This window comes from Ovis canadensis, chromosome 23, assembly GCF_042477335.2.
Source record: "Ovis canadensis isolate MfBH-ARS-UI-01 breed Bighorn chromosome 23, ARS-UI_OviCan_v2, whole genome shotgun sequence".
NCBI classification, from domain to species: domain Eukaryota; kingdom Metazoa; phylum Chordata; class Mammalia; order Artiodactyla; family Bovidae; genus Ovis; species Ovis canadensis.
In genome coordinates this window covers 37,438,701-37,450,802 of record NC_091267.1, presented here as the reverse complement: position 1 = coordinate 37,450,802, position 12,102 = coordinate 37,438,701, and the positions used below count along the sequence as shown (strand labels likewise).

The following is a 12,102-nucleotide window of genomic DNA, read 5'->3' as shown; positions in this document are numbered from 1 at the left end:
CATCTGCTGGATCATGGAAAAAGCAAAAGAGTTCCAGAGAAACATCTATTTCTGCTTTATTGACTATGCCAAAGCCTTTGACTGTGTGGATCACAATAAACTGTGGAGAATTCCGAAAGAGATGGGAATACCAGACCACTGACCTGCCTCTTGAGAAATCTGTATGCAGGTCAGGAAGCAACAGTTAGAACTGGACATGGAACAACAGAATGGTTCCAAATAGGAAAAGGAGTACATCAAGGCTGTACATTGTCACCCTGACTATTTAATTTCTATGCAGAGTACATCATGAGAAACGCTGGACTGGAAGAAGCACAAGCTGGAATCAAGATTGCAGGGAGAAATATCAATAACCTCAGATATGCAGATGACATCACCCTTATGGCAGAAAGTGAAGAGGAGCGAAAAAGCCTCTTGATGAAAGTTAAAGAGGAGAGTGAAAAAGTTGGCTTAAAGCTCAACATTCAGAAAACGAAGATCATGGCATCCGGTCCCATCACTTCATGGGAAATGGATGGGGAAACAGTAGAAACAGTGTCAGACTTTATTTTTTGGGACTCCAAAATCACTGCAGATGGGACTGCAGCCATGAAATTAAAAGACGTTTACTCCTTGGAAGAAAAGTTATGACCAACCTAGATAGTATATTCAAAAGCAGAGACATTACTTTGCCGACTAAGGTCCGTCTAGTCAAGGCTATGGTTTTTCCTGTGGTCATGTATGAATATGAGAGTTGGACTGTGAAGAAGGCTGAGAGCCAAAGAATTGATACTTTTGAACTGTGGTGTTGGAGAAGACTCTTGAGAGTCCCTTGGACTGCAAGGAGATCCAACCAGTCCATTCTAAAGGAGATCGGCCCTGGGATTTCTTTGGAAGGAATGATGCTAAAGCTGAAGCTCCAGTACTTTGGCCACCTCATGCAAAGAGTTGACTCATTGGAAAAGACTCTGATGCTGGGAGGGATTGGGGGCAGGAGGAGAAGGGGACGACAGAGGATGAGATGGCTTGATGGCATCACGGACTCGATGGACATGAGTCTGAGTGAACTCTGGGAGTTGGTGATGGACAGGGAGGCCTGGCGTGCTGCGATTCATGGGGTCACAAAGGGTCGGACATGACTGAGCAACTGAACTGAACTAAACTGAACATACATTAAAATAAAATTATATATAATTTTCAATATTTTCTCTCATTCTGTAGGTTGTTTTTTTACCTTTTTGATAGTGTAGTTAGCTGTACAAAAGGTTTTAATTTTGATGAAGTCCGGTTTCTCTAATGTTGTTTATGCTTTTAGTGTCATATCTAAATCCGTTCTCAAATTCTAGGTCATAAAGGTTTATCCACAAGTTTCCTTTTAAGTGTTTTATAGTTTTAGTTCTTATGTGTAAAGTTATGATCCATTTAAAATTAATTTTTGTATGTTCTAAGAAGCAGAGGTCCAAATTTACTCTTTGAATGCATGTGGATATTCAATGTCCCAATACCATGTATTGAAGAGACTACTCATTTCAACAAATGGTCTCGACACCCTTGTCAAAATCAACTAATCACAGATATATTGGTTTATTTCTAGAATCTCAACACTACTTCACTGAACTACTTTCCTGTATTTATTAAATGACACTCATTTTTGCTTCTTAAAGCTTTGTAGTTATTTTGAAATCAGAAGCTGTGAGTTCTCTAAGGTGCCCTTCCTTTTCAAGACTGTTTTGGCTATTTGTGACCTCCTGCAACTTCAAATGAATGTTAGAACAGGCTTTTCCATTTCTGCAAAAAGCTCTTTGAGACTCTGTCAGAAACTCCATTTAATCTGAAGATAGCTATGGGTACTACTGACATCTAAACAATATTAAGTCAAATCTGTGAATATGGGTTACTTTTCTATTCATTTAAATCTAATTTAATTGATTTCAGCAAAATATTATAGTTTTTAGTGAACAAGTCTTTCAGCTTATTGGTTAAATTTATTCACACTTTATCAAAGAAAACTGTTTTCTTAACTTCATTTTTGTATTGTTCACAACTAGTATATGAAAATACAATTGAGTTTTGTATTGAGCTTGAATCTACAACTTTGTTAACCTTGTTTTTAGCTCTATAGTTTGTTTTGTGAATTCTTCACAATTTTCTATATAGAAGAATGTGTCTTCTGCAAATAATTTTACTTCTTTTCCAGTCTAGATCCTTTTATTTATTTTTCTTGCCTACCTGCTTTAATAAAAGATCATTGATTTAAATATTAATCTCATCCAAAAAGATTAAAAAACATCACAAGACACTCAGAATAATATCTGATCAAGACCTGAGCATCCTGGCCCAGTCAAGTTTACAGAAAAAATTAACCATCAGAGCACCACTGATAAGCTCTACACAAAGGTTACTATTTTCTTGATCTGCCAGAAAACATTTTTAAATTTTCCTCCCATTTATCAGATGGTAAATACCGATTTTAGATTGATTTTATTCTTGGCAGCCAAAGACGGAGAAGCTCTATAGTCAGCAAAAACAAGATTGGGAGCTGACTGTGGCTCAGATCATGAACTTCTAATTGCAAAATTCAGACTTAAATTAAAGAAAGTAGGGAAAACCACTAGACGATTCAGGTATGACATATCAAAACACTTAGGATGATACAGTGAAACTGAAAAATAGATTCAAGGGATTAGATCTGATAGACAGAGTGCCTGAAGAACTATGGCCAGAGGTTTGTGACACTGTATAGGAGGCAGTGATGAAGACCATCTGCAAGAAAAAGAAATGCAAAAAGGCAAAATGGTTGTCTGAGGAGGCCTTACAAATAGCTGAGAAAAGAAGAGACATGAAGGGCAAAGAGAAAAGGAAAGATATACCCATCTGAATGCAAAATTCCAAAGAATAGCAAGGAGAGATAAGAAAGACTTCCTCAGTGGTCAGTGCAAAGAAACAGAGGAAAACAATAGAATGGGAAAGACTAGAGAATTCTTCAAGAAAATTAGAGATACCAAGGGAACACTTCATGCAAAGATGAGCACGATAAAGGACAGAAATAGTATGGACCTAACAGAAGCAGAAGATATTTAGAAGAGGTGGCAAGAATACACAGAAGTATACAACAATGATCTTCATGACCTAGAAAACCATGAAGGTGTGATCACTCACCTAGAGCCAGACATCCTGGAATGCAAAGTCAAGCGGGCCTTAGGAAGCATCACTATGAACAAAGCCAAGTGGAGGTGATCGAATTCCAGTTGAGCTATTTCAAATCTGAAAAGATGATGCTGCGACAGTGCTGCACTCAATATTGCCAGCAAATTTGGAAAACTCATCAGTGGTCACAGGACTGGAAAAGGCCAGTTTTCATTCCAGTCCCAAAGAAGGGCAATGCCAAAGAATGCTCAAACTACCACACAATTACACTCCTCTCACACACTAGCAAAGTAATGCTCAAAATTCTCCAAGCCCGGCTTCAACAGTATGTGAACAGAGAACTTCCAGATGTTCAAGCTGGATTTAGAAAAAGCAGAGGAACCAGAGATCAAATTCTCAACATTCACTGGATCATAAGAAAGCAAGAGAATTCCAGAAAAAACATCTACTTCTGGTTTATTGATTATACCAAAGCCTTTGACTGTCTAGATCACAACAAACTGTGGAAAATTCTTCAAGTGATTGGAATACCAGATCACCTTACCTGCCTCCTGAGAAATCTGTATGCAGGTCAAGAAGCAACAGTTAGAACTGGACATGGAACAATGAACTGGTTCCAAATTGGGAAAGGAGTACGTCAAAGCTGTATACTATCACCCTGCTTTTTTAACTTACATGCAGAGTACATCAAGCAAAATGCTGGGCTGGAAGAAACACAAGCTGGAATCAAGATTGCTGGGAGAAATATCAATAACCTCAGATATGCAGATGACACCACCCTTATGACAGAAAGTGAGGAGGAACTAAAGAGCCTCTTGATGAAAATGAAAGAAAAGTTTGAAAAAGTTGGCTTAAAACTCAACTTTCAAAAAACTAAGATCATGGCATCCAGTCCCATTACTGCATGGCAAATAGATGGGGAAACAATGGAAACAGTGACTGACTTTATTTTCTTGGGCTCCAAAATCACTGCAGATGATGACTGCAGCCATGAAATTAAAAGACACTTGCTCCTTGGAAGAAAAGCTATGACCATCCTAGACAACATATTAAAAATCAGAGACATTACTTTGCCAACAAAGGTCCATCTAGTCAAAGCTATGGTTTTTCCAGTAGTTGTGTATGGATGTGTAAGTGTTGGACGATAAAGAAATCTGAGCACTGAAGAATTGATGATTTTGAACCGTAGTGTTGGAGAAGACTCTTGAGAGTCCCTTGGACTGCAAGGAGATCCAAGCAGTCAGTCCTCAAGGAAATCGGTCCTGAATATTTATTGGAAGGACTGACGCTGAAGCTAAAACTCCAATACTTTGGCCACCTGATGCGAAGAACTGACTCATTGGAAAAGACCCTGATCCTGGAAAAGTGTGAAGGCGGGAGGAGAGGGGACAACAGAGGATGAGACTGTTGATGGCATCATCGACTCAATGGACATGAGTTTGAGTGAGCTCCGGGATTTCATGATAGACAGGGAAGCCTGGCGTGCTGCAGTCCACGGGGCCTTAAAGAGTTGGACATGACTCTGAGTGAACTGAACTGAACCCATTCACTAGTGTGATCTTCAACAACTGTGCTTTCCCTCCCTAGGCAATATCTATGTCCACTATCAGGGCGAAACACACTAAAATTACTTTAGGGATACCAATTCACACACCTATGGACAAAATTTAAAGTATCACAACAAAACCTTGACAAAAATGTAGGGTGTAACAGTTAGGATTGGGTTTGTTTGTAGGAAAAATAAGTCAAATGAACAAGACTGCAGTTTCTTTTTTTCTCCCAGAAATAGATACACAGCTTCTTCTTTCTATTCAGCCATCTTGGATACTGGCCTCCATTCTCAAGGTTGCCCTGTGCTATAAAATGTAAGTCAGAACTGCAGCTGTTATATTGGGGTTGCTGTAAGTTTACAAAAAGGCTGAATAAAAAAGGGTGTGGCTTCCGACTGAGTCAGTCCATTTCAAAAAGCTTTCCTTTTTGAAAAACCCTGTATAACTACTATGTACATCTCATTAGAAATATCATGAGTAAAGGCAAATTGAGAAATGACCTTTACCCTGACACACTGCCATCCAACTAAAGGGGGCTACTTGTCGTTTTTTGTTCAGTCACTTAGTTGTGTCCTGCTTTCTGCGACCCCATGGACTGCAGCATGCCAGGCTTCCCTGTCCAGTTTTAAATAAGGGGTCTATTATGATAAAAAAAAGGATACTGCTAGAACCCTTGTTCACAGTAGATAAATGGGACATCTCCAGCATTGCTACTACTTTAAGAATATAAACTGTCAAAGACACTCTGGAGAGCAGTGTAATTTTAACTAATGAAGTTGAAAATGTATATAACCCAGAACTCAGTAAATACTCCACTAGATATGTAGCCAAGAAAAATTCACATGCACAAAAAGAGGAACATGATCAGGGCTCCTTATTGTTTATAGTCAAATCAGCACTGTAGATAAATATGGGAAACAACACACAAAACCAGAGATATCTATTTGGTGGAATTGGAAAGTAAAATGAATGGACTAAATCTGTGTACATCAATAGTAGCTGGAGCTCCAGAATAACATCAGATTAAAAAATAAATAGCTCAGCTGGTAAAGAATCCACCTGGAATGTAGGAGACACTGGCTTGATTCCTGAGTTGGGAAGATCCTCTGGAGAAAGGATAGGTTACCCACTCCAGTATTCTTGGGCTTCCCTGGTGGCTCAGATGGTAAAGAATCCGCCTGCAACATGGCAGACCTGGGTTTGATCCCTGGGTTGGGAAGGTCCCTTGTAGGAGGGCATGGCAACCTGTTCCAGTATTTACACCTAGAGAATTCCCTTGGACAGAGGAGCCTGGCAAGCTACAGTCCACGGGGTCACAAAGAGTCATACACGACTGAACGATTAAGCCCACAGCAAACAAAAAACCCTGCAGAAAGTTACAGAACATTTGATAAACAGTATGTAGTGTATATAAGTTGCACATGTGCCTATAAAATTATTCAAATTTGGCCTGGAAACAGAAGTTCATGATGAGGTTATCTTTTGGAGAATGATGAAGGAAAATGGAACAAATATAGGAGACATTTAATGACTTAGTTTACTAACTTAAAATGATCAAGAACAAACATGATACAAAATTAAATTTGTCCATTTAGTGGCCATAAGAAATAATTTATTTTTCTATATGATCCCACAAGAGGAGATTAAATGTTGTTTATAATAGCCAGGACATGGAAACAACCTAGATGTCCATCAGCAGATGAATGGATAAGAAAGCTGTGGTACATATACACAATGGAGTATTACTCAGCCGTTAAAAAGAATTCATTTGAATCAGTTCTGATGAGATGGATGAAACTGGAGCCGATTATACAGAGTGAAGTAAGCCAGAAAGAAAAACACCAATACAGTATACTAACACATATATATGGAATTTAGGAAGATGGCAATGACGACCCTGTATGCAAGACAGGGAAAGAGACACAGATGTGTATAACGGACTTTTGGATTCAGAGGGAGAGGGAGAGGGTGGGATGATTTGGGAGAATCACATTCTAACATGTATACTATCATGTGAATTGAATCGCCAGTCTATGTCTGACGCAGGATGCAGCATGCTTGGGGCTGGTGCATGGGGATGACCCAGAAGGATGTTCTGGGGAGGGAGGTGGGAGGGGGGTTCATGTTTGGGAATGCATGTAAGAATTAAAGATTTTAAAATTTAAAAAATAAAAAACTAAAATTTAAAAAAAAATAAAAATAAAAAAATAAAAACACCTTACATGTTGCTTACATGTTTTCATCCAGAATGAAGTTTACTGATACAGTATACTTACATTCTTTCTCAGTTCAATTTATAGCTTCAAATAATACCATATTGTTTAACATCTCCAAAATCATATTAGTACACTGACTACAATTTAATATTTTTAAGTTTAAACATAAGGTAAGAAGACACACTTTAAATGAATATCAATCAACTGTATTGATTGATAATTTCTTTAAAAGATATACAATGGGCCAATTTTCAATGAGAATGAAACCTTTAAAGGTATGTTAACTTCTTAGAGCTGAAATTCTTATAATTAAGAAACAGTCTGTAAAACGCACAGCCATTCTTTTATTCACTTACCTCAAATTTTTTCTGGTAATATTCCTTCAGAGATGCAAGTTCGTGGTCTCGCTTTGCAAGCAGTAGAGGGTGCTGTTTAATCATAAAGTCTATGTCTTCTTTAAGCTTTGCATTAGTTTCTGCTAATTTCTCCTTTTGCTCTTCCAGATGTTTTCGTTGACGAGTTTTATCTTCAAACTGCCATCGTAGTTCTATTATATCTCTCAAATAGGCTTCATGTTCTAGACATACAGTGAAAGGACAAAAAGAAAATCTAAATTTAAAACAAAAGCTTCAGAAGGACATCTTTGTTTGATAGTAGATATGAAATATGAATATAAAAAAGCAGAGGCATTACTTTGCCAAAAAGGTTCGTCTAGTCAAGACTATGGTTTTTCCAGTAGTCATGTATGGAAGTGAGAGTTGGACTATAAAGAAAGCTGAGCGCCAAAGAATTGATGCTTTTGAACTGTGGTGTTGGAGAAGACTCTTGATAGTCCCTTGGACTGTAAGGAGATTCAAGCAGTCTGTCCTAAAGGGAATCAGCCTTGAATGTTCATTGGAAGGGCAGATGTTGAAGCTGAAACTCCAATACTTTGGCCCCCTGATGTGAAGAACTGACTCATTTGAAAAGACCCTGATGCTGGGAAAGATTGAAGGCAGGAAGAAGAGGGGACGAGAGCGGATGAGATGGTTGGATGGCATCTCCAACTCAAAGGACATGAGTTTGAGTAAACTCTGGGAGTTGGTGATAGACAGGGAGGCTTGGCATGCTGCAGTCCATGGGGTCGCAAAGAGTGGGACATGATTGAACAACTGAACTGAACTGATGAAATATTTTAGTTTCAGACATTACTTGTTTTTTATTTTTGCTATTTGACCATGCCATGTGGCATGTGGGATCCTAGCTCCCCAATCATGGATGGAACCCATGCTCCCTGCAGTGGAAGTGCAGAGTCCAAACTACTGGGCAGCCTGGGAAGTCCTTAAATTATTTTAGTGTTCCTTCATTCACCATCAAAGGGATTAAACTACAAAAATCACTTGAAATTATAAAAATAATAACTCATGAAAATAAGTATTAATATAAGAAATAATGTTTATCCACAAAAATAAATCTCATAGTGAAATCAGAATGATCTCACACAGCAAAATTAAGACAAACAAAAATGCACAGATCTAGTGACAGACCTAACATGAGTATAGCACGGCCTATAGGAAGAAGTAACAAAATGTTCTCAAACAATAGAAATGGGAATTTGAATAAATGGATAGAAAACTTTTGTTCCATACAAAAATATCTGAAATAATACATATGGAAATTTCTTTTAAGTGAAATAGAAACAAATTATAAATTAAATTAAATGTCCATTAACAGACTAGGACAATTTTAGAGAAACTATATAAAAGATTTTCTCATTATATCATTAAGTTTCTAAGATTAACCTAACCTTGAACTCTTGGAATAAACTTCAATTGGCTAGCTTGGGGATCTTTTCATCTTTTTTAAAATAAACTTCTTGGTAGGTTTGGGTGTCATATTCACTGAGGATACTTTGCATATATGCTCATGATTTTGGCCTGTAATTTTGCATATTTGTACTGTATTCATCTAATTTGCTTTACAATTTATGCTAGCATCTTGTATCTGTGTTAGTTTCTTTTATTTCTGTTCTCTATGATTTTGTGTAAGTTTGAAATTGCCTGTAAAGTTTTGTTGCCCTGTATGTATGTATGTATGTATGCATGTGTGTATTTTGCAAGAAAGGATTTTTATTTATTAAGTCAATATCTTTCCTTTAATGGCTATATGTATTTTTTGGCTATCTATTCATCAGTCCATTTTTTTTTCTGTGAATTTATCCAGTTCATCAGGTTTCAATAATACTCTAAGACATTTGTTCTGTATATCTTCCTTATTATTAATCACTGCTCCGTTTTTAGATACCATCTGCATTTCTAATTGGATTTACTCACATATTTTCTCTGTGTTCTTCATTAATCTTGCCATTGGTATTCCATTATTTCCTTTATTATTTTTCTTTTATTGATCTAACATTTAGGTCTGTATATCTTCAGAATTATATATATTTCATTATTTAACCATTTTGTTATTGGGTTTCTGTTTTTTCTTTGTATTTATTTTGCTTTTATTTTTCTAGTCATATATTTCAAAAATTTTGATATCATCTTATTTCTTGAATATGATAAAGGCTATTGATTTTCCTTTAAATAATTAGCTTTTTTCATTTATGTGAAAATAATTTTAGTAAGTTTTAATGATACAGTTCTAAATGTTTTCTAATTTCTTATATTTGTGAAATGTTTGACAACATTCCCTTTTAATTTTATCCTAATTAGACAGTAGTATTTTTGTTTTAAAAAGTCAGTCACCATCCCATTAAGTATTGTCATCATTATCTCTGTAATGATCTTCTATTAGATATTCATCATCCTTTTTCATGTTATAGTCTATGTCTTTAAATATTTAATTCATATTTTCCTTCTCCTTGTGTACCTTTGATTCATTTCATGTAAATTTTTCTAGATTTATATTTATTACTTTTCTCTTCCTTAGTCTAACAGACCATTTAACCAGTTATTGAGACTTTAATTTCAAGTAGTAGATTTTTAATTTCTAGTAAGTCTTTTTTATTCCCATTTTTCTTTCTTTTAAAAGTAGTCTCTTAGTCCTTGCTTTTATTTTCAGACTTCTCTTTTTATTTCATAAAACATATTAAATATTCTCAGTTGCTAAGTCATGTTCAACTCTCTGCAACACCATGGACGGTAGCCTGCCAAGCTCCTTTGTCCGTGGGATTTTTCCAGGCAAGAATACTGGAGTGGGTTGCCATTTCCTCCTCCAAGGGATCTTTCCAATCCAGGGATTGAGTCTGGGTCTCCTGCATTGGCAGGAGGATTCTTACCATGAGCCACCAGGGAAGCCCATTAAATAAAATCATTGTCTAATGTCATGTGCAATCTAACATCTGAAAACTTTTTGAGTAAGATTACGCTGTCTATTTCTACTAACTCACACTTACCGAATCTGTATTCTTGTGTTTTATGATCCTTGATATCGGGCTATTTCTTGTCTTGAGACTCTGAGACAGTTCCTTGATACCTAGTTTGAATTTTCAGTCTTTCAAAAAAGAACATCTGTCTTTGTTCCTGAAGATGGCTAGCTTTACCACCACCCCACAGAACATTTAAATGACATTCTCCACTGTGTATTTTCAGATTCAAGTAGGAATATCAGTCCCAAATCCATTTAGATCAGTATTTTAAGAATTCTTGGAATACTGTCTGCTTTTCTCCACTAAGTGAAACAAGCAACTTTCTTTGCTATTCAACTGCAGCAATAGGTTTATTCATGATTCATGCTTAATGCTGGAATGGAGACCTTTGGACTCTCAGCTTCATGTAATGACTTCTAACCGGACTTGTCATTTGGGTGAGACTCAGGCTTTATCCTCAGTCTCCTGTACCAAATAGATGGGTCAAAATGGGAACTGAAGGATATTAGGATTTCAGGGATTCCCTCAAGGCTAAATCTGTCACTGATGCCTAATTGCCAAAAAAATCCCATTCCAAACTTAAATGTTGGTTGTAGTGCATTTCTTAATTTATTTAAAGCTTATCAGGGTCTTTTACTCAAGATTTTTTAAAAATTAAAATAAATGAACAAAACCTGGCAATTGAAAAAGAAAAAGTTTTGGTATCATTAGTTTCCTCTCAGATTCACCAGAGAAATCATAGTTGGAGATTTTAACACCCAACTCACAATAACTCAATAAACAACTACACAGAGAAATCAGAGACAGAAGACTTAAACAGCACCATCAACCAATTAACACATTTATAGACACTTCTTGGAGAAGGCAGTGGCACCCCACTCCAGTACTCTTGCCTGGAAAATCCCATGGATGGAGGGGCCTGGTAGGCTGCAGTCCATGGGATTGCTAAGAGTCAGACACGACTGAGCGACTTCAGTTTCACTTTTCACTTTCATGCATTGGAGAAGGAAACGGTAACCCACTCCAGTGTTCTTGCCTGGAGAATCCCAGGGACGGGGGAGCCTAGTGGGCTGCCATCTCTGGGGTCGCACAGAGTTGGACACGACTGAAGCGACTTAGCAGCAGCAGCAGCAGCAGCATAGACACTTAACCAAACAACAGAATGTACATTAATTTTGGCCAAACACAGAATATTCTCCAAAATATTTAAAATGCTGGATAATTTTTATTCTAAATAATTTTAATGTGAATAAAATGTTTCTAAATTAAATTAGAAATCAAAAGAAAAATGTTGGGGAAAAATTGCAAAAAAATCCCTAAATGATTTCAAATTAAACAGCAATATCTAAATAAATAATAGATCCAAAAAGAAATCACAAAAATAATTTTTAAAATATTTTACCTAATTAAAATAAGCTCATAGCATATGAATATTTATGAAATCCAACTAATATAGTTCCTAAAAGTAACTTCAGTTCTTAAATGTCTACTCTAGAAAAGAAGAAAGGTATTGAACAAATAATCAAGGCTTCCACTTTATGAAGAGAAAAATACTACATTAAATAATTCCCAAAGAAAGCATGAGAAAGGAAATCAGAGAAGAAATCAATTATACTAAAGCTAAAATAAATATGAGAAATCAAGCAAATATTGGCTTTTTAAATAGATCAACAAAATTGTTGTGCCTTTTGATAAACCAAGGTGGGAAGAAAAGAAAGTGAGAAAGTACAAATTACCAAAATCAAGTATGAAAGATATGTTATCCTTACTGCTATTATAAATATCAAAATAGTTATTAGGAACAAGATTGGACAAGCAAATAAGACAATTAAAGTAAAATGGACAAATTATTTAGAAG

General features: G+C 36.3%; 1 protein-coding gene across 1 annotated transcript in view; it reads right to left on the bottom strand.

The window, feature by feature from the left end:
- The window catches only part of CCDC178 (coiled-coil domain containing 178), a 171,291-nt gene that overhangs the window by 88,886 nt on the left and 70,303 nt on the right, over window positions 1-12,102 (bottom strand). The window contains exon 8 of the mRNA XM_069568311.1: window positions 7,249-7,469. Within this exon, the coding sequence (XP_069424412.1) occupies window positions 7,249-7,469 (221 nt within the window). The remainder of the gene's footprint in view (window positions 1-7,248; window positions 7,470-12,102) is intronic.